Genomic DNA, 27640 nt, shown 5'->3' with positions numbered 1-27640 from the left:
ATCCCGTTGCAATCCTAGATAACCTTCTTCACTGTCCACAATGCCACCAATCTTGGTGTCATCTGCAAACTTACTAACCATGCCTCCTAAATTCTCATCCAAATCATTAATATAAATAACAAATAACAGCGGACCCAGCACCGATCCCTGAGGCACACCGCTGGACACAGGCATCCAGTTTGAAAAACAACCCTCGACAACCACCCTCTGTCTTCTGTCGTCAAGCCAATTTTGTATCCAATTGGCTACCTCACCTTGGATCCCATGAGATTTAACCTTATGTAACAACCTACCATGCGGTACCTTGTCAAATGCTTTGCTGAAGTCCATGTAGACCACGTCTACTGCACAGCCCTCATCTATCTTCTTGGTTACCCCTTCAAAAAACTCAATCAAATTCGTGAGACATGATTTTCCTCTCACAAAACCATGCTGACTGTTCCTAATTAGTCCCTGCCTCTCCAAATGCCTGTAGATTCTGTCCCTCAGAATACCCTCTAACAACTTACCCACTACAGATGTCAGGCTCACTGGTCTGTAGTTCCCAGGCTTTTCCCTGCCGCCCTTCTTAAACAAAGGCACAACATTTGCTACCCTCCAATCTTCAGGCACCTCACCTGTAGCGGTGGATGATTCAAATATCTCTGCTCGGGGACCCGCAATTTCCTCCCTAACCTCCCATAACGTCCTGGGATACATTTCATCAGGTCCCGGAGATTTATCTACCTTGATGCGCGTTAAGACTTCCAGCACCTCCCTCTCTGTAATATGTACACTCCTCAAGACATCACTATTTATTTCCCCAAGTTCCCTAACATCCATGCCTTTCTCAACCGTAAATACCGATGTGAAATATTCATTCAGGATCTCACCCATCTCTTGTGGTTCCGCACATAGATGACCTTGTTGATCCTTAAGAGGCCCTACTCTCTCCCTAGTTACCCTTTTGCCCTTTATGTATTTGTAGAAGCTCTTTGGATTCACCTTTGCCTGATCTGCCAAAGCAATCTCATGTCCCCTTTTTGCCCTCCTGATTTCTCTCTTAACTCTACTCCGGCAATCTCTATACTCTTCAAGGGATCCACTTGATCCCAGCTGCCTATGCATGTCATATGCCTCCTTCTTATTTTTGACTAGTGCCTCAATCTCCCGAGTCATCCAAGGTTCCCTACTTCTACCAGCTTTGCCCTTCACTTTATAAGGAATGTGCTTACACTGAACCCTGGTTAACACACTTTTGAAAGCCTCCCACTTACCAGACGTCCCTTTGCCTGCCAACAGACTCTCCCAATCAACTTCTGAAAGTTCCTGTCTAATACCATCAAAATTGGCCTTTCCCCAATTTAGAATTTTAACTTTTGGGCCAGACCTATCCTTCTCCATAGCTATCTTAAAACTAATGGAATTATGATCACTGGTCCCAAAGTGATCCCTCACTAACACTTCTGTCACCTGCCCTTCCTTATTTCCCAAGATGAGGTCAAGTTTTGCCCCCTCTCGAGTCGGGCCATCCACATACTGAATGAGAAATTCCTCCTGAATACACTCAACAAATTTCTCTCCATCGAAGCCCCTAATGCTATGGCTGTCCCAGTCAATGTTGGGAAAGTTAAAGTCCCCTACTATTACCACCCTATTTTTCTTGCAGCTGTCTGTAATCTCCTTACATATTTGCTCCTCAATTTCCCATTGACTATTTGGGGGTCTGTAGTACAATCCTATCAAAGTGACCTCTCCCTTCTTATTTTTCAGTTCTACCCATATCCACTTTCAAACATGTTAATCCCCTTAATACTTCCTCTCTCACTGTTTATCCCATCCAATATTTCACACTCCTCCTCCTTAACTTCAATCCCTGCATCGTCCCTCTCCTTTGTGAAGACAGATGCAAAGTATTCATTAAGAACCATACCCACATCTTCCACCTCCACACATAGGTTACCTATTTGGTCTCTAATAGGCCCGACTCTTTCCTTAGTTATCCTCTTGCTCTGTATGTATTTATAGAACATTTTAGGATTTTGCTTAATTTTACTTGCCAGTATTTTTCATGCCCTCTCTTTGCTTTCCTAATTTCCTTTTTATTTTCACCCCTGCATTTTCTATACTGCTCTCAGCTTTCTGCAGTATTGAGCTCTTGGTATCTGACACAAATCTTTTCTGCACCCTCTCTAAGGCCTTCACATCTTTCCTGAAGTGCGGTGCCCAGAACTGGACACAATACTCCAGTTGTGGCTGAACCAGTGTTTTATAAAGGTTCATTTACTGTAACAATTCCAGGGATGAGGGACTTTAGTTACGTGGATAGACTGGAGAAGCTGGGATTGTTCTCGTTGGAACAGAGACGGTTGTGAGGAGATTTGATCGAGGTGTTCAAAATCATGAAGGGTCGAGACAGAGTAGATAGAGAGAAACTGTTCCCATTGGCAGAAGGGTCAAGAACCAGAGGACATAGATTTAAGTGATTTGTAAAAGAACCAAAGGTGACATGAGGAAAAACTTTTGTTTTTTTTTACACAGCGAGTGGTTAGGATCTGGAATGCACTGCCCGAGGGGGCGGTGGAGGCAGATTCAATCATGGCCTTCAAAAGGGAACTGGATAAGTACTTGAAAGGAAAAAATTTGCAGGGTTACAGGGCAAGGAAGGGGGAGCGGGACTAACTGGATTGTTCTTGCATAGAGCCAGCACAGACTCGGTGGGCCGACTGGCCTCCTTCCGTGCTGTAACCTTACTATGATTCTATCATAACTTGCTTGCTTGCTTTTGTACTCTATGCCTCCATTTATAAAGCCTAGGACCCCGTATGCTTTCTTAACCGCTTTCTCAGCCTGCCCTGCCACTTTCAATGATTTGTGCACATATACCCCCAGATCTCTCTGTTCCTGTACCCCTTTTAGAGTTGTGCCCTCTAGTTTATATTGACTCTCCTCGTTCTTCCGACTGAAATGTATCACTTCACATTTTTCTGCCTTAAATTTCATCTGCCACGTGTCCGCCCATTCCACCAGCCTGTCTATATCCTCTTGAAGTCTATCACTATCCTCCTCACTGTTCGCTACACTTCCAAGTTTTGTGTCATCTGCAAATTTTGAAATTGTGCCCTGTACACCCAAGTCCAAGTCATTAATATATATCAAAAAAAGCAGTGATCCCAGCACCGACCCCTGGGGAACACCACTGTACACCTCCCTCCAGTCCGAAAAACAACCGTTCACCACTATCTCTGCTTCCTGTCTCTTAGCCAATTCTGTATTCCAATTCTGCCCCCTTTATTCCACGGGCTTTAATCTTGATGATAAGCCTACCGTGCGGCACTTTATCAAATGCCTTTTAAAGTCCATATACACCACATCAACTGTATTGCCCTCATCGACCCTCTCTGTTACCTCATCAAAAAACTCTATCACGTTAGTTAAACACGATTTGCCTTTAACAAATCCGTGCTGGCTTTCCCTAATCAATCCACACTCGTCCAAGTGGCTGTTAATTCTGTCCCAGTTTATCGTTTCCAAAAGTTTCCCCACCACTGAGGTTAAACTGACTGGCCTGTAGTTGTTGGGTTTATCCTTACACCTTTTTTGAACAAAGATGTAACAGTCAGATTCACGCGTTCCCCCCTGCTACAGTCGGAATCGCGCGTTTCCCCCCCCCCCGCTACAGTCGGAATCGCGCGTCCCCCCCGCTACAGTCGGAATCGCGCGTCCCCCCCGCTACAGTCGGAATCGCGCGTCCCCCCCGCTACAGTCGGAATAGCGCGTTCCCCCCGCTACAGTCGGAATCGCGCGTTCCCCCCGCTACAGTCGGAATCGCGCGTTCCCCCCGCTACAGTCGGAATCGCGCGTTCCCCCCGCTACAGTCGGAATCGCGCGTCCCCCCGCTACAGTCGGAATCGCGCGCCCCCCGCTACAGTCGGAATCGCGCGCGCCCCGCTACAGTCGGAATCGCGCGTTCCCCCCGCTACAGTCGGAATCGCGCGTTCCCCCCGCTACAGTCGGAATCGCGCGTTCCCCCCGCTACAGTCGGAATCGCGCGTTCCCCCCGCTACAGTCGGAATTGCGCGTTCCCCCCGCTACAGTCGGAATCGCGCGCCCCCCGCTACAGTCGGAATCGCGCGTTCCCCCCGCTACAGTCGGAATTGCGCATTCCCCCCGCTACAGTCGGAATCGCGCATTCCCCCCGCTACAGTCGGAATCGCGCATTCCCCCCGCTACAGTCGGAATCCAGAGCCCCGTTAGAGGGCCCGAGACTCACCTCTCCTGGGCTGGAACTTTGTTGGGGTCTTGCACGTACCCATCGAGGAGGACATAAATACACTCCAGCAGGTGAAGGGGCTTTTTAACCCTCTGCCAATAAGGATCCTAAACGAGGGACACGTCAAAGAGTTAGAAATCACAGCAGCAGCAAGCACTGCATAGGAAATAGCAACAGGCTCACGTTATTGTCACCGGTACCACTGAACAAGTCACACCCTCTCACATACTCATGCACTGACTCTCCCTTTCGCGCACTAACTCACGCACAGGCACTCTAACACAGGTAGACATAAACCCAGACAAACGCTCATGTAGAGACAGACACACACACCGAGACACACACAGAGGAGGGACATAGTCAGACTGGTGAAATGGTAGACGCATGGCAGATGAAATTTAACGCAGAGAAGTGTGCAGTGATACCTGTTGGTAGGAAGAATGAGGAGAAGCAACATAAACTAAATGATACAATTCCAAAGGGGGTGCAGGAACAGAGAGACCCTGGGGGAGAATGCACACAAATCTTTGAAGGTGGCAGGACAAGTTGAGAAGGCTGTTAAAAAAGTAATTGGGATCCTGAGCTTTATTAATAGAGGCAGAGAGTACATAAGAATTAGAAGCAGGAGCAGGAGCAGGAGTAGGCTATCTGGCCCCTCGAGCCTCCTCTGCCATGCAATCAGATCATGACTGATCTTCGACCTCAACTCCACTTTCCTGCCCGATCCCCATATCCCCTGATTCCCCTAGAGTCCAAAAATCTATCTCAGCCTTGAATATATTCAATGACTCAGTCTTAAAAGGCCGACCCCTTATCCTGTGACTATGTCCCCCAGTTTTAGACTCTCCAGCCAGGGGAAACAACCTCTCAGCATCTACCCTGTCAAGCCCCCTCAGAATCTTATATGTTTCAATGAGATCACCTCCCATTCTTCAATCGCTCCTCATTGGACAACCCTCTCATCCCAGGAATTAATCTAGTGAACCTTCGTTGCACCGCCTCTAAGGCAAGTATATCCTTCCTTAGATAAGGAGACCAAAACTGTACACAGTACTCCAGGTGAGGTCTCATCAAAGCCCTGTACAATTGTAGTAAGACTTCCGTACTCTTGTACTCCAACCCCCTTGCAGTAAAGGCCAACATTCCATTTGCCTTCCTAATTGTTTACTGTACCTGCATGTTAACTTTCTGTGTTTCTTGTACGAGGACACCCAAATCTCTCTGAACACCAACATTTAATAGTTTCTCACCATTTAAAATATTCTGTTTTTCTATTCTTCCTACCAAAGTGAATAACCTCACATTTCCCCACATTATACTCCATCTGCCACCTTCTTGCCCACTCACTTAACCTGTCTATATCCCTTTGCAGACTCCTTACGTCCTCCTCACAGCTTACTTTCCCACCTAGCTTTGTATTGTCAGCAAACTTGGATACATTACACTCGGTCCCTTCATCTAAGTCATTAATATAGATTGTAAATAGCTGAGGCCCAAGCCCAAGCTGAGGCACCCCACTGGTTACAGCCTGCCAACCTGAGAATGACCCGTTTATCCCCTCTCTCTGTTTTCTGTCCTTTAACCAATCCTCTATCCACACTAATATATTACCTCCCACCCTTCTCTGGTGTAACAATCTTTTATGTGGCTTATCGAATGCCTTATGGAAATCCAAATATACGACATCCGCTGGTTCCCCTTTATCCCCTGCTAGTTAAATCCTCAAAGAACTCTAATAAATTTGTTAAACACTCCCACAAGGGAGAAAGGTAGAGCAATGAAAACCAGAGATCCCTGGATGACAAAGGAGGTAGAGAATAAGATGAAGCAGAAAAAAGGGGCATATGACAGATGTCAGGTTGATAACAGAAGTGAGAACCAGGCAGAATATAGAAAGTTCAGAGGGGAGGCGAAAAAGGAAATAAGAGGGGCAAAGAAAGAGAATGAGAATAGACTGGCGGCCAATGTAAAAGGGAATCCAAAAGTCTTCTATTGGAATGAAAACAGTAAACGGGCAGTAAGAGGAAAGGCGGGACTGATTAAGGACCATAAAGGAGATCTACTCATGGAGGCAGAAGAGATGGCTGAGGTATTAAATGAGTATTTTGCATCTGTCTTTATCAAGGAAGATGCTGCTGCTAAAGTCACAGCAAGTGAAGAGGTAGTTGAGATACTGGATGGGCTAAAAATTGATAAAGAGGAGGTACTAGAAAGGCTGGCTGTACTTAAAATAGATAAGTCACCCGGTCCGGATGGGATGCATCCTAGGTTACTGAGGGAAGTAAGGGTGGAAATTGTGGAGGTACTGGCCATAATCTTCCAAACATCCGTAGATACGGGGGTGGTGCCAGAGGACTGGAGAATTGCAAATGTTACACTCTTGTGCGAAAAAGGGTGTAAGGATAAACCCAGCAACTAAAGGCCAGTCAGTTTAACCTCAGTGGTGGGGAAACTTTTGGAAACGATAATTCGGGACAGAATTAACAGTCACTTGGACGAGTGTGGATTAATTAAGGAAAGCCAGCACGGGTTTGTTAAAGGCAACTTCATTGAGTTTTGTGATAAGGTAACAGAGAAGGTCGATGAGGACAATGTGGTTGACGTGGTGTATATGGACTTCCAAAAGGCGTTTGATAAAAGGGCCGCATAACAGGCTTGTCAACAAAGTTGAAGCCTGTGGAATAAAAGGGGTCGTGGCAGCATGGATAAGAAATTGGCGAAGTGACAGGAAACAGAGGGTATTGCTGAACTCGTCCAAGTGACTGTTAATTTTGTCCCGGATTATCGTTTCCAAAAGCTTCCCCACCACCAAGGTTAAAATGACTGTCCTATGGTTGCTGGGTTTATCCTTACACCTTTTTTGAACAAGGGTGTTACATTTGTTGATGAAAGGAGGTGCACAGTGGTGTTCCCCAGGGGTCGGTGCTGAGACCATGGCTTTTCTTGACATACATTAATGATTGGGTGCACAGGGCACAACTTCAAAATTTGCAGATGACACAAAACTTAGAAGGGTAGCGGTCAGTGAAGAGGGTAGTGATAGACTTCAATAGGACATAGACAGGCTGGTGCAATGGGCGGACATGTGACAGATGAACTGCAACGCAGAAAAGTGTGAAGTGATACATTTCGGTAGGGAGAATGAGAGGCAATGTAAATTAAAGGGTACAATTCTAAAATGGGTAGAGGAACAGAGAGATCTGAGCACGTATCTGCAAAAACCATTGAAGGTGGCAGGACTTACTCACCAATAACCTGCTCACCGATGCTCAGTTTGGGTTCCGCCAGGACCACTCGGCTCCAGACCTCATTACAGCCTTGGTCCAAACATGGACAAAAGAGCTGAATTCCAGAGGTGAGGTGAGAGTGACTGCCCTTGACATCAAGGCAGCATTTGACCGAGTGTGGCACCAAGGAGCCCTAGTAAAATTGAAGTCAATGGGAATCAGGGGGAAAACTCTCCAGTGGCTGGAGTCATACCGAGCACAAAGGAAGATGGTAGTGGTTGTTGGAGGCCAATCATCTCAGCCCCAGGGCATTGTTGCAGGAGTTCCTCAGGGCAGTGTCCTCAGCCCAACCATCTTCAGCTGCTTCATCAATGACCTTCCCTCCATCATAAGGTCAGAAATGGGGATGTTCGCAGATGATTGCACAGTGTTCAGTTCCATTCGCATCCCCTCAGATAATGAAGCAGTCCGAGCCCGCATGCAGCAAGACCTGGACAACATCCAGGCTTGGGCTCATAAGTGGCAAGTAACATTTGCGCCAGACAAGTGCCAGGCAATGACCATCTCCAACAAGAGAGAGTCTGACCACCTCCCCTTGACATTCAACGGCATTACCATCGCCGAATCCCCCACCATCAACTTCCTGGGGGTCACCATTGACCAGAAACTAAACTAGACCAGCCACATAGAAACACAGAAAATAGGAGCAGGAGTAGGCCATTCGGCCCTTCGAGCCAGTTCCGCCGTTCAATATGATCATGGCTGATCCTCTATCTCAATATCATATTCCCTCTCTCTCCCCATACCCCTTGATGCCTTTTGTGTCTAGAAATCTATCCAGCTCCTTCTTAAATATATTCAGTGACTTGGCCTCCACAGCCTTCTGTGGTAGAGAATTCCACAGGTTCACCACCCTCTGAGTGAAGAAATTTCTCCTCATCTCAGTCCTAAATGTCCTACCCTGTATCCTGAGACTGTGACCCCTCCTTCTGGACCCCCCAGCCAGGGGAAACATCCTCCCTGCATCCAGTCTGTCAAGCCCTGTCAGAATTTTATATGTTTCAATGAGATCCCCTCTCATTCTTCTAAACTCGAGTGAATACAGGCCGAGTCGACCCAATCTCTCCTCATACGACAGTCCTGCCATCCCAGGAATCAGCCTGGTGAACCTTCGCTGCACTCCCTCTATGGCAAGTATATCATTTCTTAGGTAAGGAGACCAAAACTGCACACAATACTCCAGGTGTGGTCTCACCAAGGCCCTGTATAACTGCAGTAAGACATCCTTGCTCCTGTACTCAAATCCTCTTGCAATGAAGGCCAACATACCATTTGCCTTCTAAACTGCTTGCTGCACCTGCATGTTTGCTTTCAGTGACTGGTGTACAAGGACACCCAGGTCCCTTTGTACATCAACATTTCCCAATCTATCACCATTTAAATAATATTCTGCCTTTCTGTTTTTCCTTCCAAAGTGGATAACTTCCCTCATCCAAATCATTGATATATATTGTGAATAGCTGGGGCCCAAGCACTGATCCCTGCGGTACCCCACGAGTCACTGCCTGCCACCCTGAAAAAGACCCATTTATTCCTACTCTCTGTTTCCTGTCTGTTAACCAATTCTCAATCCATGCCAGTATATTACCACCAATCCCATGTGCTTTAATTTTGCACACTAACCTCTTGTGTGGGACTTTATCAAAGGCCTTCTGAAAATCCAAATAAACCACATCCACTGGTTCTCCCTTATCTATTCTACCAGTTACATCCTCAAAAAAAACTCCAGTAGGTTTGTCAAACATAATTTCCCTTTCATAAATCCATGTTGACTTTGTCTAATCCCGTTGATATTTTTTGTGTGTCCTGTTATCACATCCTTTATAATAGACTCTAGCATTTTCCCTACTACTGATGTTAGGCTAACCGGTCTGTAGTTCCCTGTTCTCTCTCTCCCTCCTTTTTTAAATAGTGGGGTTACATTTGCCACCCTCCAATCTGCAGGAACTGTTCCATAATCTATAGAATTTTGGAAGATGACAACTAATGCATCCACTATTTCCATGGCTACCTCTTTTAAGACTCTGGGATGCAGATTATCAGGCCCGGGGGATTTATCGGCTTTCAGTCCCATTAATTTCTCCAGCATATTTTTTTTACTAATACTAATTTCCTTTAATTCCTCCTTCTCACTAGTCCTTTGGTTCCCTAGCATATCTGGGAAGTTATTTGTGTCCTCTTCCGTGAAGACAGAGCCAAAGTATTTGTTTAATTGCCCTGCCATTTCCTTGTTCCCCATTATAAATTCTCCCGTTTCTGACTGTAAGGGACTTACATTTGTCTTCACTAATCTTTTTCTTTTTACATACTTGTAGAAGCTTTTACAGTTTGCTTTAATGTTTCTTGCAAGTTTACTCTCATATTCTCTTTTTACCCTCTTAATCAATCTCTTCGTCTTTTAGAACCGTAGAAAAGATACAGCACAGAATGGGGCCATTCGGCCCATCATGTCCGCGCCAGATCGAAGAACATAGGAACAGGAGTAGGCCATTCAGCCCCTCGTGCCTGCTCCGCCATTTGATAAGATCATGGCTGATCTGTGATCTAACTCCATATACCTGCCTTAGGCCCATATCCCTTAATACCTTCAGTTGCCAAAAAGCTATCTATCTCACATTTAAATTTAACAATTGAGCTAGTATCAATTGCCGTTTGCGGAAGAGAGTTCCAAACTTCTACAACCCTTTGTGTGTAGAAATGTTTTCTAATCTCACTCCTGAAAGGTCTGGCTCTAATTTTTAGACTGTGCCCCCTACTCCTAGAATCCCCAACCAGTGGAAATAGTTTCTCTCTATCCACCCTATCTGTTCCCATTAATATCTTATAAGCTTCGATCAGATCACCCCTTAACCTTCGAAACTCGAGAGAATACAACCCCAATTTGTGTAATCTCTCCTCGTAACTTAACCCTTGAAGTCCGGGTATCATTCTAGTAAACCTACGCTGCACTCCCTCCAAAGCCAATATGTCCTTCCGAAGGTGCGGTGCCCAGAACTGCTCACAGTACTCCAGGTGCGGTCTAACCAGGGTTTTGTATAGCTGCAGCATAACTTCTGCCCCCTTGTACTCCAGTCCTCTAGATATAAAGGCCAGCATTCCATTAGCCTTCTTGATTATTTTCTGTACCTGTTCATGACATTTCAATGATCTATGTACCTGAACCCCTAAGTCCCTTTGGACATCCACTGTTTTTAACTTTTTACCATTTAGAAAGTACCCTGTTCTATCCTTTTTTGATCTAAAGTGGATGACCTCACATTTGTCTACATTGAATTCCATTTGCCAGAGTTTTGCCCATTCACCTGATCTATCAATATCCCTTTGTAATTTTATGTTTTCATCGACACAGCTTACAATGCCACCAATCTTTGTGTCATCGGCAAACTTAGATATGAGACTTTCTATGCCTTCATCTAAGTCAATAATAAATATTGTGAATAATTGAGGCCCCAAGACAGATCCCTGCGGGACTCCACTAGTCACATCCTGCCAATGTGAGTACCTACCCATTATCCCTACTCTCTGTCGCCTTTCGCTCAGCCAATTTCCTAACCAAGTCTGTACTTTTCCCTCGATTCCATGGGCTTCTATCTTAGCTAACAGTCTCTTATGTGGGATCTTATCAAATGCCTTCTGGAAATCCGTATAAATAACATCCATTGACATTCCCCTATCCACTACTTTAGTCACCTCTTCAAAAAATTCAATCAGGTTTGTCAGGCACGACCTACCTTTCACAAACATGCTGGCTCTCTCTGATTAACTGAAAATTCTCGAGGTGTTCAGTCACCCTATCCTTAATTATAGACTCCAGCATTTTCCCCACAACAGATGTTAGGCTAACTGGTCTATAATTCCCTGGTTTCCCTCTCCTTTCTTAAAAAGCGGAGTGACATGTGCAATTTTCCAATCTAGAGGGACAGTTCCTGAATCTAGAGAACTTTGAAAGATTATAGTTAGGGCGTCCGCAATGTGCTCACCTACTTCCTTTAAAACCCTGGGATGGAAACCATCTGGTCCTGGGGATTTGTCACTCTTTAGTGCTATTATTTTCTTCATTACTGTTGCTTTACTTATGTTAATTTTATCGAGTCCCTGTCCCCGATTTAATATAAGTTTTCTTGGGATTTCCGGCATGCTATCCTCTTTTTCTACTGTAAATACTGACGCAAAGTAATTGTTCAACATGTCCGCCATTTCCCCATTGTCAATGAAAATATCCCCACTTTCAGTTTTTAAGGGGCCAACACTGCTCCTGACCACCCTCTTTCTCCTAATATAACTATAAAAGTTCTTCGTATTGGTTTTGATATCCCTTGCGAGTTTCTTTTCATACTCTCTTTTTGTAGCTCTTACTATCTGTTTTGTGACCCTTTGTTGATCTTTGTATCTTTCCCATTCGCCAGGATCTGTGCCATTTTTTGCCTTTTTGTATGCCCTTTCCTTATGTCTTATACTGTCCCTTACCTCTTTAGTTGTCCATGGCTGTTTTTTTTGGCAAGTAGAGTTCTTGCCGCTCAGGGGTATAAACTGATTCTGTATCACGTTAAATGTTTCTTTAATCATTTCCCACTGATCATCAGTCGTTTTACCCATTAACAGATTTGCCCAGTTTACTGTGGACAGTCTCTGTCTCATCCCATTGAAGTCGGCCTCATCCCATTGAACAACCAGGTGCCCATTCTAATCCCATCTGCTTACAGCACTTCAGGTGCAGGTCCAGGTACTTTTTAAAAGAGTTGAGGGTCCCTGCCTCTACCACCAATTCGGGCAGCGAATTCCATACACCCACCACCCTCTGGGTAAAAAAGTTTTTCCTCATGTCCCTCCAATCCTTCCACCAATCAGCTTAAATCTATGTCCTCTGGTTCTTGAACTCTCCGCTAGGGGAAACAGGTACTTCCTGTCTACTCTATCTGGGCCCCCCATAATTTTGTACACCTCAATCAAGTCTCCCCTCAGCCTCCTCTGCTCCAAGGAAAACAACGCCAGCCTATCCAATCTCTCCTCGTAGCTGCAATTTTCAAGCCCTGGCAACATTCTTGTAAATCTTCTCTGCACTCTCTCCACAGCAATTACCTCCTTCCTGTAATGTGGTGAACAGAACTGTGCACAATACTCCAGCTGTGGCCGTACCAGCATTTTATACAGTTCCATCATTACATCCCTGCTTTTGTATTCTATACCTCGGCTAATAACGGAGAGCATTCCTTATGCCTTCTTCACAACTTTATCTAATGTAGCCATGATGTGGAGATACCGGTGATGGACTGGGGTGGACAAATGTAAGGAGTCTTACAACACCAGGTTATAGTCCAACAGCTTTATTTGAAATCACAAGCTTTCGGAGCTTTGCTCCTTCATCATGCAAATCCTCCTCACTTCACCTGACGAAGGAGCAAAGCTCCGAAAGCTTGTGATTTCAAATAAAGCTGTTGGACTATAACCTGGTGTTGTAAGACTCCTTACATTTATCTAATGTACTGCCACCTTCAGGGACCTGTGCACATGCACTCCAAGGTCTCACTTCCTCTGCCCCTCTCAATATATTCCCGTTTACTGCGTATTCCCTTTTACTGTTTGCCCTCCCTAAGTGCATTACCTCACACTTCTCGGGGTTAAACTCCATTTGCCACTTTTCTGCCCACTCCACCAACCCATTGATATCTTCTTGGAGTCTACAGCTATCCTCTTCACTATCAACTGCACGGCCAATTTTTGTGTTGTCTGCAAATTTGCCAATCATGCCCCCTACATTCAAGTCCAAATCATTAATATATACCACAAACAGCAAGGGACCCAACACTGAGCCCTGTGGCAAACCACTGGAAACAGATTTCCATTCACAAAGACATCCATCGACTTTTACCCTTTGTTTCCTGTTACTGAGCCAATTTTGGATCCAATTTGCCACATTTCCCTATATCCCATGGGCTTTTACTTTTCTGACCAGTCTGCCATGTGGGACCTTGTCAAATGCCTTACTAAAATCCATGCAGACAACATCCACTGCACTACCCTCATCAACCCTCTTTGTCACTTCCTCAAAGAATTCAATCAGATTTGTAAGGCATGACCTTCCCTGAACAAATCCATGCTGACTATCCCTGATTAAACCATGCCTTTCCAAGTGACAGTTTATCCTATCTCTCAGTATTGATTCTAATAGTTTGCCCTCCACTGAGGTAAGACTGACCGACCTATAATTGTTCGGCCTTTCCCTTGTACTCTTTTTAAACAATGGTACTACGTTCGCAGTCTTCCAGTCCTCCGGTACCTCCCCTGTATCTAGTGAGGATTGGAAAATGATCCTCAGAGCATCCGCTATTTCCTCCCTGGCTTCCTTCAATAGCCTGGGAAACAATCCATCCGGTCCTGGTGACTTATCAACTTTCAAGAATTCCAGTCCCTCTAGTACTTCCTCTCTCGTTATGTTTACCTTATCCAATATTTCACACCTCTCCTCTTTAACTACCACGTCCGGATCATCCCTTTCCTTTGTGAACACGGAGACAAAATATTCATTTAAAACCCTACCCACATCCTCTGCTTCTACACACAAGTTACCCTTATCATCCCTGATAGGTCCCACCTTTTTCTTAGCTACCCTCTTGTTCTTAATGTACGAATAAAACATCTTTGGGTTTCCTTTAATCTTACCAGCTAATATGTTTTCATGCCCTCTCTTTGCTTTCCTTGTTTCCTTTTTTACGTCATCCTTGTACTTTCTATACTCCTCTAGGCTTTCTGCAGTATTTAGTTTTCTGTGACAGTCATAAGCTTTCTTTTTCTGCTTTTTCTTGCCCCGTATACTTCTAGACAACCAGGGGACTCTAAATTTGGCAGTGCCACCCTTTATCTTTGAGGGACATGTCTGCATTATACCCGTAGAATTTCACTTTTTAGTGCCTCCCACTGATTTCTCCTCAAGTAGTTGTGTCCAGTCCACTTCTGCCAAATCACCTCTTAGTTCTGTAAAATTTGCCTTCCCCCAATTTAAAACGTTTACTCCTGATTTAACTCTGTCCTTTTCCATAATAATGCTAAAACTAACTGAATTGCAGTCACTATCGCCAATATGGTCACTCACTGTCACTTCACCCACTTGCCCATCTTCATTTCCCAGGACTAAATCTAGAATTGCGTCCCCTCTTGTTGGGCTTGTCACGTACTGGCTAAAAAAGTTCTCCTGGACACCAATCAAGAATTTTGCACCCTCTGTGCCCCTCACACTGTTTGAATCCCAGTTGATGTTCGGGTCGTTGAAGTCCCCCACTATTATTGCCCTCAGAAATTTGCCTACATATTTGTTCTTCTATCTCCCTTTCGCTATTCGGGGGTCCATAGTACAGTCCGAGTGTGACTGCCCCTTTTTTTATTTCTTAGCTCAACCCGTATGGCCTCGATTGATGATCCATTTAGCAGATCATCCCTTCTCACAACTGGAATTGATTCTTTTTTGCTGAATTCTAAACTGCTCCCAATCCTCAGGCTTGCTACTTTTTCTGGCAACTTTATGTGACTCCTCTTTGGATCTAATACTATCCTTAATTTCTTTTGTTAGCCATGGTTGGGCCGTTTATCCTCTTGTGTTTTTGCACCAGAAAGGAATGTATAACTGTTGCAATTCATGCATTTGTTCCTTAAATGTTAGCCATTGCCTATCCATCGTCATGCCTATGTAGATTAAAGTCACCCATGATTACTGTAGTACCCTTGTTACATGCATCTCTAATTTCCTGTTTGATGCCGTCCCCTACATTACCACTACTGTTTGGAGGCCTGTAGACAACTCCCACCAGTGTTTTCTGCCCCTTGGTGCTTCTTAACTCCACCCAGACTGATTCCACATCTTGATTTTCAGATCCAATATCCTTTCTCACTATTGCTCTGATTTCATCCTTTACTAACAACGCCACCCCACCTCCTTTTCCTTTTTCCCTGTCCTTCCGAGATATCGAATACCCTTGGATATTCACTTTGATTGCCTTGACAACGGGCAGTTGGAAAGATTATCTGTAATCACCAGGTATTGTTCTCTGACTATAAATGCGGTAACCTTCCATGGAATCCCACACTCGCTCACCTGACGAAGGAGAAAACCTCCGAAAGCTTGTGATTTTCAAATAAAACAGTTGGACTATAACCTGGTGTTGTAAGATTCCTTACATTTGTCAACCCCAGTCCATCACCGGCATCTCCACATCATATTCAGCTCCCAGCCTTGGTCACCCTGCAGCCATATCTCTGTAATTGCAACTATATTATATCCGTTTACATCTATTTGCGCTGTTAATTCGTCTACCTTATCACCAATGCTTCGTGCACACACACTCACTCCCATAGCGTTAATCTAACATGCACATACTCAGACCTCAAGGGCACTGCCTGGATTGTCCAATCCATACGTACCCGTGTTTTGAAGAGCTGATTGTACACCTCGAGCAGCCGAGGTAAGGACACTCCGATCTCCTGCATTGTGAATGTGACAAATGCGGTATCCCAGATGAGCACACAGGACTGCTGCTCCAGGTAGCGCACCAGGAATTCTGGAAAAGGAACAACAAGCGTCACACACAGATCCACATCACCCCTCGCCACACACTGCCTGTCCTCTGGCCTCCTGCTGCAGTACATGTTCCACATGGAGCTTCTAGCCCCTCACCCAAGGGCCTATTCTGGACCCTCAGTGCGTGTGTCCATGTTGTGTTCACGAGCATTGTGGCAATGCACCAACACACTTCACAGTCAGTTGCATAAGAGCATAAGAAATAGGAGTAGGAATCGGCAATAGGGCCCCTCGAGCCTGCTCCGCCATTCATTAAGATCATGGTTAATCTTCGACCTCAACTCCACTTTCCCGCCCGATCCCCATATCCCTTGATTCCCCTAGAGTCCAAAAATCTATCGATCTTAACCTTGAACATATTCAACATATCAATCGTGACGAATTCCCAGAACTCTCAGACTGCTGGCCAGCTGTCTAGCGACAAACTAGTGACCATCTGCCATGGGGTAGGGTCACTGGTATTCACATAGCTCCAAGATGGCTAGGAGATTGGAAGCTACTCAACGCCACGTTACAGACACGGTCACCTGGTACACCAGGCACTGTGGCCTGATCAGACTGCACTCCGAATTAACAGGACTTGCAGGGATACACCCAGCAATGAACCTAATCCCAGAAAACTCTTCAAACCAATACCCTAACAAGCTAAGTTGTCCCAGCTGGACAAACAGTGGGACTCTGGACAGTTCTCTGTGTGGTGTCAGCTGCTTCAATCCAGCAGAACCCTGCTCACACCTGGGGCCCTATAGGGTAATGGCTCTGTAAACGTGCACCTGACCTCTCCAGTTAGGGAAGTGGGCACACTTCATATCGGGCAGCGGGAAGGAGGGGGACGGGGACGCGGGCACGAGGCGAGCGGGGGCCATGTCCCGACAACAAGACAGTGTCTCCACATCAGGCAGAGACTTTCCCTCCATACGGTGCCCGTGATTCCACTCCCCCCACCCCCACCCCAGATTTTAACGATATGTACGTACCAAGCGGGAAATAGCGCGGTGTCCCAGCGTAAAGTTTTCCCAGAGATACGAGCTTCATACTCAGGGTCTGCATCCGATCCACGGGATTCATCAACCTGGTGTCGTCCAACTCTAAAATACATGAACGGGAGAGATCAGAGAGGGGGAGTGAGAAACACAAAGGATGGGGAGAGATCAGAGAGGGGGAGTGGGAAACACAAAGGATGGGGAGAGATCAGAGAGGGGGAATGAGAAACACAAAGGATGGGGAGAGATCAGAGAGGGGGAATGAGAAACACAGAACGGATGGGGAGAGATCAGAGAGGGGGAGTGAGAAACACAGAACGGATGGGGAGAGATCAGAGAGGGGGAGTGAGAAACACAAAGGATGGGGAGAGATCAGAGAGGGGGAGTGGGAAACACAAAGGATGGGGAGAGATCAGAGAGGGGGAGTGAGAAACACAAAGGATGGGGAGAGATCAGAGAGGGGGAGTGAGAAACACAAAGGATGGGGAGAGATCAGAGAGGGGGAGTGAGAAACACAAAGGATGGGGAGAGATCAGAGAGGGGGAGTGAGAAACACAAAGGATGGGGAGAGATCAGAGAGGGGGAGTGAGAAACACAAAGGATGGGGAGAGATCAGAGAGGGGGAGTGAGAAACACAAAGGATGGGGAGAGATCAGAGAGGGGGAGTGGGAAACACAAAGGATGGGGAGAGATCAGAGAGGGGGAATGAGAAACACAGAACGGATGGGGAGAGATCAGAGAGGGGGAGTGGGAAACACAAAGGATGGGGAGAGATCAGAGAGGGGGAATGAGAAACACAGAACGGATGGGGAGAGATCAGAGAGGGGGAGTGGGAAACACAAAGGATGGGGAGAGATCAGAGAGGGGGAGTGAGAAACACAAAGGATGGGGAGAGATCAGAGAGGGGGAGTGAGAAACACAAAGGATGGGGAGAGATCAGAGAGGGGGAATGAGAAACACAGAACGGATGGGGAGAGATCAGAACTCTCCTACGTCCCTCACCTTTCTCTATGATTTCTTGCCAAAGTGTCTGCACTAGGATTGTATCAGAGTGACCCGCACAGTGGATAATGGCCAGCTTGCACTCTGAGAGACGGAAATGGTCGGCAAACTCTCCATACAACTAGATAAAGCAGAAGAGAATCTCTGAATCATAGAATCGTACAAGCCTGGGCAGCACCTCTCTCTGAAAGAGCTCTCCCCTAAGTCCCCTTCCCCTGCCCTTTCCCCATTCACCCCATCGCCCCTGTGCCCTCCCTCTGAAAGAGCTTTCCCATTACCCTGTCTTTCCCCATTCACCCCATCGTCCCTGTACTCTCTCTGAAAGAGCTTTTAGATATACAGATCAACACTGACAGAGGATAATCTCCTCTCTGATATACACAGTGACCTTGCAGCTTAATTGCTCCATGAATTATATATAGAACGGCTTTCACTCCAAGGGATTCCGCTGTAGAACTGGATATAGATCCTGAATCTGATTTCAACAGAGGCCTGTAGAACAGTGAGAGTGAGACGGCCTGTGATACGGGGCTTATCACAGTGACCTGAGTCTGTCAGCAGCGGTCTCCTTGTGCCGTGCTTACCTTGGTGATGTCCATGAGCTCTGTGTCCAGCTGGGAGATGGCTTCCTGCACGGAGGGATGCTGGGCGTAATTGCGTGCCAGGGTGTCCTGAATCTGGAGCTGTATCCGGGCTACCTGCCGGGGCAGGGGGGGGGTGCAGAGAGAAAAGAGGTGGGGAACATTTTGAATGAGATTACTAAATGTATAGATGAAGAAAATAATTAGAAACAGCTAACAAGACGTTAGTCGTGGCTTAGTGGTAGCATTCCTGCCTCTCAATCAGAAGGTTGTGTGTTCAAGTCCAGAGACTTGAGCACATTATCCAGGCTGACATTCCAGTGCAGTACTGAGGGAGGTGCTGCACTGGCGGTGGTCCCGTCTTTCAGATGAGATTTTAAACCTCTCAGCTGGACATAAAAGATCCCGTGGCCCTATTCAAAGAACGGGAGTGTTCGCCTGGTTTCCTGGTCAATATTTATCCCTCAACCAATACCTGAAACAGATTATCTGGTCATAATCACTTTGCTGTTTGTGGGGCCTTGCTGTGCACAAATTGGTTGCTGCATTTCCGACATCAGAACAGAGACTACACTTCAACGGCTGGAAAGCACTTTAGGACATCCTGAGGTTGTGTAAGGCGCAATATAAATGAAAGTCTTTCTTTCCTTCCCATAGCAACACGGTATCATAGTAGGTACAGCACAGGAAGCGGCCATTTGGCCCATCGTGCCTGTGCAGGCACTTTGAAAGAGCTTTCCAATTAGTCCCACTCCCCTGCTCTTTCCTCACAGCTCTGTAAATTTTTTCCCTTCAAGTATTTATCCAATTCCCTTTTGAAAGTTACGATTGAAACTGCTTCCACCACCCTTTCAGGCAGCGCATTCCAAACCATTATAACTCACTGCGCAAAAATCATGTTTCCTTATATCGCCTCTGGCTCTTTTGCCGATCACCTTAAATCTGTGTCCTCTGGTTACCGACCCTTCTGCCACTGGAAACGATCAACTACTCTATCAAAACTTCATGATTTTGAACACCTCAATCAAATCTCCTCTCAACCTTCTCGGTTAGCAACAGAGGAACAGGAGTAGGCCATTCAGCCCCTCGTGCCTGCTCCGCCATTTGATAAGATCATGGCTGATCTGTGATCTAACTCCATATACCTGCCTTTGGCCCATATCCCTTAATACCTTTGGTTGCCAAAAAGCTATCTATCTCAGATTTAAATTTAGCAATTGAGCTAATATCAATTGCCGTTTGCGGAAGAGAGTTCCAAACTTCTACCACCCTTTGTGTGTAGAAATGTTTTCTAATCTCGCTCCTGAAAGGTCTGGCTCTAATTTTTAGACTGTGCCCCCTACTCCAAGAATCCCCAACCAGCGGAAATAGTTTCTCTCTATCCACCCTATCTGTTCCCCTTAATATCTTATAAACTTCGATCAGATCACCCCTTAACCTTCTAAACTCCAGAGAATACAACCCCAATTTGTGTAATCTAGTGTTTGCTAGTGCTGTTGGGGAGGGTTTAAACTAATGTGGCAGGGGGATGGGAACCAATGCAGGAAGTCAGTGGGAAGTAAAGTGGTGACAGAAACAAAAGGCAGTAAGGGAGAGTGTACAGAACATGACCGGACAGATGGTCTGAGAAAGCAGGGCAAAGACCAAGGGAAGTCTAGATTAAACTGCATTTATTTCAATGCAAGAAGTCTGATGGGCAAGGCAGATGAACTCAGGGCATGGATGGGTACATGGGACTGGGATGTTATAGCTATTACTGAAACATGGCTAAGGGAGGGGCAGGACTGGCAGCTCAATGTTCCAGGGTACAGATGCTATAGGAAAGATAGAGCAGGAGGTAAGAGAGGAGGGGGAGTTGTGTTCTTGATTAGGGAGAACATCACGGCAGTAGTGAGAGGGGATATATCCGAGGGTTCGCCCACTGAGTCTAAATGGGTAGAACTGAAAAATAAGAAGGGAGAGATCACTTTGATAGGATTGTACTACAGACCCCCAAATAGTCAACGGGAAATTGAGGAGCAAATATGTAAGGAGATTACAGACAGCTGCAAGAAAAATAGGGTGGTAATAGTAGGGGACTTTAACTTTCCCAACATTGACTGGGACAGCCATAGCATTAGGGGCTTGGATGGAGAGAAATTTGTTGAGTGTATTCAGGAGGAATTTCTCATTCAGTATGTGGATGGCCCGACTAGAGGGGGCAAAACTTGACCTCCTCTTGGGAAATAAGGAAGGGCAGGTGACAGAAGTGTCAGTGAGGGATCACTTTGGGACCAGTGATCATAGAGTCATAGAGTCATAGAGTTATACAGCACGGATAGAGGCCCTTCGGCCCATCGTGTCCGCGCCGGCCATCAGCCCTGTCTACTCTAATCCCATATTCCAGCATTTGGTCCGTAGCCTTGTATGCTATGGCATTTCAAGTGCTCATCCAAAAGCTTCTTGAATATTGTGAGGGTTCCTGCCTCCACAACCCTTTCAGACAGTGAGTTCCAGACTCCAACCACCCTCTGGGTGAAAAAGTTCTTTCTCAAATCCCCTCTAAACCTCCCGCCTTTTACCTTGAATCTATGTCCCCTTGTTATAGAACCCTCAACGAAGGGAAAAAGCTCCTTAGTATCCATCCTATCTGTGCCCCTCATAATTTTATACACCTCAATCATGTCCCCCCTCAGCCTCCTCTGCTCCAAGGAAAACAAACCCAATCTTCCCAGTCTCTCTTCATAGCTGAAGCGCTCCAGCCCTGGTAACATCCCGGTGAATCTCCTCTGCACCCTCTCCAAAGCGATCACATCCTTCCTGTAGTGTGGCGACCAGAACTGCACACAGTACTCCAGCTGTGGCCTAACCAGTGTTTTATACAGCTCCATCATAACCTCCTTGCTCTTATATTCTATGCCTCGGCTAATAAAGGCAAGTATCCCATATGCCTTCTTTACCACCTTATCTACCTGTTCCGCCGCCTTCAGGGATCTGTGAACTTGCACACCAAGATCCCTCTGACCCTCTGTCTTGCCTAGGGTCCTCCCATTCATTGTGTATTCCCTTGCCTTGTTAGTCCCTCCAAAGTGCATCACCTCGCACTTTTCCGGGTTAAATTCCATTTGCCACTGTTCCGCCCATCTGACCAACCCATCTATATCGTCCTGCAGACTGAGGCTATCCTCCTCGCTATTTACCACCCTACCAATCTTTGTATCATCAGCGAACTTACTGATCATACCTTTTACATTCATATCCAAGTCATTAATGTAGACCACAAACAGCAAGGGACCCAGCACCGATCCCTGTGGTACCCCACTGGCCACAGGCTTCCAGTCACAAAAACAACCTTCGGCCATCACCCTCTGCCTTCTGCCACTAAGCCAGTTTTGTATCCAAAGTGCCAAGGCACCCTGGATTCCATGGGCTCGTACCTTCTTGACCAGTCTCCTGTGGGGGACTTTATCGAAGGCCTTACTGAAATCCATGTATACCACATCCACTGCGTTACCCTCATCCACACGCCTAGTCACCCCCTCAAAAAATTCAATCAAATTAGTCAGACATGATCTTCCCTTGACAAAGCCATGTTGACTATCCCTGATTAATCCTTGCTTCTCCAAGTGGAGACTAATTTTGTCCTTCAGAATTTTTTCCAATAATTTTCCTACCACTGATGTTAGGCTCACTGGCCTGTAGTTCCCCGGTTTTTCCCTACTCCCCTTCTTGAATAATGGTATTACATTAGCGGTTCTCCAGTCCTCTGGCACATCCCCTGTGGCCAGAGAGGTTCTGAATATATGTGTCAGAGCCCCCGCAATCTCCTCCTTTGCCTCACACAGTAGCCTGGGATACATTTCGTCCGGGCCTGGGGATTTATCCATTTTTAGGCCTGCTAAAACCGCCAATACCTCCTCCCGCTCGATGTTAATATGTTCGAGTATATCACAGTCCCCCTGCCGTATTTCTATGTCTACATCGTCCTTCTCCATAGTGAAAACAGATGCAAAAAATTCATTTAGAACCCCTCCTACATCTGCCGGCTCCACACACAGATTGCCATTTTTGTCCCTAATGGGCCCTATTTTTTCCCTAGTCATCCTCTTACCCTTAATATACTTATAAAACATCTTAGGATTTTCCTTTATTTTGCTCGCCAGTGTTATTTCATGGCCCCTCCTTGATCTCCTAATTTCTTTTTTAAGTATCCCCCTGCACTTTTTGTACTCCTCTAGGGCTTCCTCCGTCTTTAGCCTTTTGTATCTGCCAAAAGCCCTCCTTTTTTTCCTAATCCATTCTCGTATATCCCCTGACATCCAAGGTTCCCTGGAGTTCTTGGAACCACCCTTGACCTTTACGGGAACATGTTGCCATTGTATGGTCTCAATCTCCCTTCTGAAAGACTCCCATTGCTCCGATGCGGATTTTCCTACAAGCAGCTGATCCCAGTCCATTTTGGCCAGATCCTGCCTTATCCTATTAAAATCGGCCTTCCCCCAATTTAGAACCTTTATTTCCGGCCCCTCCCTGTCCTTTTCCATGACCACCTTAAATCTCACCGAATTATGGTCACTGTCACCAAAGTGCTCACCTACTAGCACTTCTTCCACTTGGCCGGCCACATTCCCAAGAATTAGGTCCAGTACCGCCCCCTCTCTTGTAGGACTTTCTACATGCTGGCTCAAAAAGCTCTCCTGGATGCACGTTAAGAATTTTGTACCCTCTAAGCCTTTTACACTCTGAGTATCCCAGTTAATATTGGGGAAGTTGAAATCCCCCACTATTATTACCCTATTATTTGCACATCCATTAGTTTTAAGATAGCTATGGAGAAGGATAGGTCTGGCCCAAAAGTTAAAATTCTAAATTGGGGAAAGGCCAATTTTGATGGTATTAGACAGGAACTTTCAGAAGTTGATTGGGAGAGTCTGTTGGCAGGCAAAGGGACGTCTGGTAAGTGGGAGGCTTTCAAAAGTGTGTTAACCAGGGTTCAGGGTAAGCACATTCCTTGTAAAGTGAAGGGCAAGGCTGGTAGAAGTAGGGAACCTTGGATGACTCGGGAGATTGAGGCCCTAGTCAAAAAGAAGGAGGCATATGACATGCATAGGCAGCTGGGATCAAGTGGATCCCTTGAAGAGTATAGAGATTGCCGGAGTAGAGTTAAGAGAGAAATCAGGAGGGCAAAAAGGGGACATGAGATTGCTTTGGCAGATCAGGCAAAGGAGAATCCAAAGAGCTTCTACAAATACATAAAGGGCAAAAGAGTAACTAGGGAGAGAGTAGGGCCTCTTAAGGATCAACAAGGTCATCTATGTGCGGAACCACAAGAGATGGGTGAGATCCTAAATGAATATTTCACATCGGTATTTACGGTTGAGAAAGGCATGGATGTTAGGGAACTTGGGGAAATAAATAGTGATGTCTTGAGGAGTGTACATATTACAGAGAGGGAGGTGCTGGAAGTCTTAACGCGCATCAAGGTAGATAAATTGCGGGTCCCCTAGCAGAGATATTTGAATCATCGACAGCTACAGGTGAGGTGCCTGAAGATTGGAGGGTAGCAAATGTTGTGCCTTTGTTTAAAAAGGGCGGCAGGGAAAAGCCTGGGAACTACAGACCGGTGAGCCTGACATCTGTAGTGGGTAAGTTGTTAGAGGGTATTCTGAGAGACAGGATCTACAGGCATTTGGAGAGGCAGGGACTGATTAGGAACAGTCAGCATGGTTTTGAGAGTGGAAAATCATGTCTCACGAATTTGATTGAGTTTTTTGAAGGGGTAACCAAGAAGATAGATGAGGGCTGTGCAGTGGACGTGGTCTACATGGACTTCAGCAAAGCCTTTGACAAGGTACCGCATGGTAGGTTGTTGCATAAGGTTAGATCTCACGGGATCCAAGGTGAGGTAGCCAATTGGATACAAAATTGGATTGACGACAGAAGACAAAGGGTGGTTGTGGAGGGCTGTTTCTCAAACTGGAGGCCTGTGACCAGCGGTGTGCCTCAGGGATTGGTGCTGGGTCCGCTGTTATTTGTTATTTATATTAATGATTTGGATGAGAATTTAGGAGGCATGGTTAGTAAGTTTGCAGATGACACCAAGATTGGTGGCATTGTGGACAGTGAAGAAGGTTATCTAGGATTGCAACGGGATCTTGATAAATTGGGCCAGTGGGCCGATGAATGGCAGATGGAGTTTAATTTAGATAAATGTGAGGTGATGCATTTTGGTAGATCGAATCGGGCCAGGACCTACTCCGTTAATGGTAGGGCGTTGGGGAGAGTTATAGAACAAAGAGATCTAGGAGTACAGATTCATAGCTCCTTGAAAGTGGAGTCACAGGTGGACAGGGTGGTGAAGAAGGCATTCGGCATGCTTGGTTTCATTGGTCAGAACATTGAATACAGGAGTTGGGATGTCTTGTTGAAGTTGTACAAGACATTGGTAAGGCCACACTTGGAATACTGTGTACAGTTCTGGTCACCCTATTATAGAAAGGATATTATTAAACTAGAAAGAGTGCAGAAAAGATTTACTAGGATGCTACCGGGACTTGATGGTTTGACTTATAGGGAGAGGTTAGATGGACTGGGACTTTTTTCCCTGGAGAGTAGGAGGTTAAGGGGTGATCTTATAGAAGTCTATAAAATAATGAGGGGCATAGATAAGGTCGATAGTCAAAATCTTTTCCCAAAGGTAGGGGAGTCTATAACGAGGGGGCATAGATTTAAGGTGAGAGGGGAGAGATACAAAAGGGTCCAGAGGGGCAATTTTTTCACTGAAAGGGTGGTGAGTGTCTGGAACGAGCTGCCAGAGGCAGTAGTAGAGGCGGGTACAATTTTGTCTTTTAAAAAGCATTTGGACAGTTACATGGGTAAGATGGGTATAGAGGGATATGGGCCAAGTGCAGGCAATTGGGACTAGTTTAGTGGTATAAACTGGGCGACATGGACATGTTGGGCCGAAGGGCCTGTTTCCATGTTGTAACTTCTATGATTCTAATCTCTCCTCGTAACTTAACCCTTGAAGTCCGGGTATCATTCTAGTTAACAACCCCAGGTTCTCCAGTCTCTCCACATAACTGTTACCATTCTAGTAAATCTCTCTGCACCCTCTCTTAAGGCCTTGACATCCTTCCTAAAGTGTGGTGCCCAGAATTGAGCACAATACTCCAGCTGAGGCCTAACCAGTGTTTTATAAAGGTTTACCACAGCTTCCTTGCTTTTGTACTCTATGCCTCTAATAATAAAGCCAAGGATCCCATATGCTTTTTTAAACCAGCCTTCTCAACTTGTCCTGCCACCTTCATAGAATTGTGTATGTTCACGCCCAGGTCTCTCTGTTCCTGCACCTCCTTTAGTTTATATTGCCTCTCCTCATTCTTCCTACTAAAATGCATCATTTCACACTTCTCTGCGTTAAATTTCATTTGCCACGTGTCTGCCCATTTCACCAGTCTGTCGATGTCCTCCTGAAGTCTGTTATCATCCTCCACATTGTTTGCTACATTTCCGAATTGTGTGTCATCTGCAAACTTTGAAATTATGCCCTGTACACCCAAATCCAGGTTGTTAATATACATCAAAAAGAGCAGTGGTCCTAATACTGACCCTGGGGAACACCACTGTAAACTTCCCTCCAGTTTGAAAAACAACCGTTCACCACTACTCTCTGCTTTCTGTCCCTTCGCCAATTTTGTATCCACACTGCCACTGTCCCTTTAACCATAGAAAGGTTACAACATGGAAGGCGGCCATTCGGTCCATCAAGTCCACGTCGGCTCTATGCAAGAGCAATCCAGCTAGTCCCACTCCCCCGCCCTTTCCCCAAAGCCCTGCACATTTTTTCCTTCCAAGCACTTATCCAGCTTAAATGGTGAGAGATTGGGAAATGTTGATGTTCGATTATACAGGGCCTTGGTGAGACCACACCTGGAGTATTGTGTACAATTCTGGTCTCCTTACCTAAGAAAGGATATACTTGCCATAAAGGGAGTGCAACAAAGGTTCACCAGACTGATTCCTGGGATGGCGGGATTGTCATATGAGGAGAGATTGAGTAGACGAGGCCTTTATTTTCTAGAGTTTAGAAGCACGAGAGGTGATCTCATTGAAACAGACAAAATTCTTACAGGGCTCGACAGGGTAGATGCAGGGAGGATGTTTCCCCTGGCTGGGGAGTCTGGAACCAGGGGTCACAGTCTCAGAATGAGGGGTAGGTCATTTAGGACTGAGATGAGGAGGAATTTCTTCACTCAGAGTGCGGTGAATCTTTGGAATTCTCTGCCCCAGAGGGCTGTGGAGGCTCAGTCATTGAGTACATTCAAAACAGAGATCGATGGATTTCTAGATATTAAAGGCATCAAGGGATATGGGGATAGCGCAGGAAAATGGGGTTGAGGTAGAAGATCAGCCATGATCTTGTTGAATGGCGGAGCAGGCTCGAGGGGCAGGATGGCCTACCCCTGCTCCTATTTCTTACATTCTTATGATCCCTTTTGAAGGCCATGATTGAATCTGCCTCCACCACTCCCTCAGGCAGTGCATTCCAGATCCTAACCACTCGCTGTGTAAAACATTTTTTCCTCATGTTACCTTGGGTTCTTTTGCCAATCACCTAAAATCTATGTCCTCTGATTGACCCTTCCGTCAATGGGAACAGTTTCTCTCTATCTACTCTGTCTAGACCCTTCATGATTTTGAATACCTCGATCAAATCTCCTCGCAACCGTCTCTGTTCCAAGGAGAACAACCCCAGCTTCTGCAGTCTATCCACGTAACTAAAGTCCCTCATCCCTGGAATCATTCCAGTAAATCTCTCTAAGGCTTTCACATCTTTCCTAAAGTGTGCTGCCCAGAACTGGACACAAATCCCATGGGCTGTAATTTTGCTAACAAGTCTATTATGTGGTACTTTATCAAATGCCTTTTGAAAGCCCACATACACATCATCAACCTCTCCGTTACTTCAAAGAACTCAATCAAGT

The 27640-nt window shown here is 45.9% G+C and overlaps 1 protein-coding gene across 1 annotated transcript in view; it reads right to left on the bottom strand.

The window, feature by feature from the left end:
• Window positions 1-27640, bottom strand: part of nup155 (nucleoporin 155) — a 239580-nt gene that overhangs the window by 6644 nt on the left and 205296 nt on the right. The window contains exons 30-34 of the mRNA XM_067978489.1: window positions 18678-18791; window positions 18094-18214; window positions 17086-17196; window positions 15952-16088; window positions 4253-4359 (exon numbers count right to left, since the gene is read on the bottom strand). Coding sequence (XP_067834590.1) covers window positions 4253-4359; window positions 15952-16088; window positions 17086-17196; window positions 18094-18214; window positions 18678-18791 — 590 coding nt within the window. The remainder of the gene's footprint in view (window positions 1-4252; window positions 4360-15951; window positions 16089-17085; window positions 17197-18093; window positions 18215-18677; window positions 18792-27640) is intronic.

This window comes from Heptranchias perlo, unplaced genomic scaffold (assembly GCF_035084215.1).
Source record: "Heptranchias perlo isolate sHepPer1 unplaced genomic scaffold, sHepPer1.hap1 HAP1_SCAFFOLD_300, whole genome shotgun sequence".
NCBI lineage: Eukaryota > Metazoa > Chordata > Chondrichthyes > Hexanchiformes > Hexanchidae > Heptranchias > Heptranchias perlo.
Note: the sequence above shows the minus strand (reverse complement) of the source record. Positions and strands in the feature narration are given on the sequence as shown.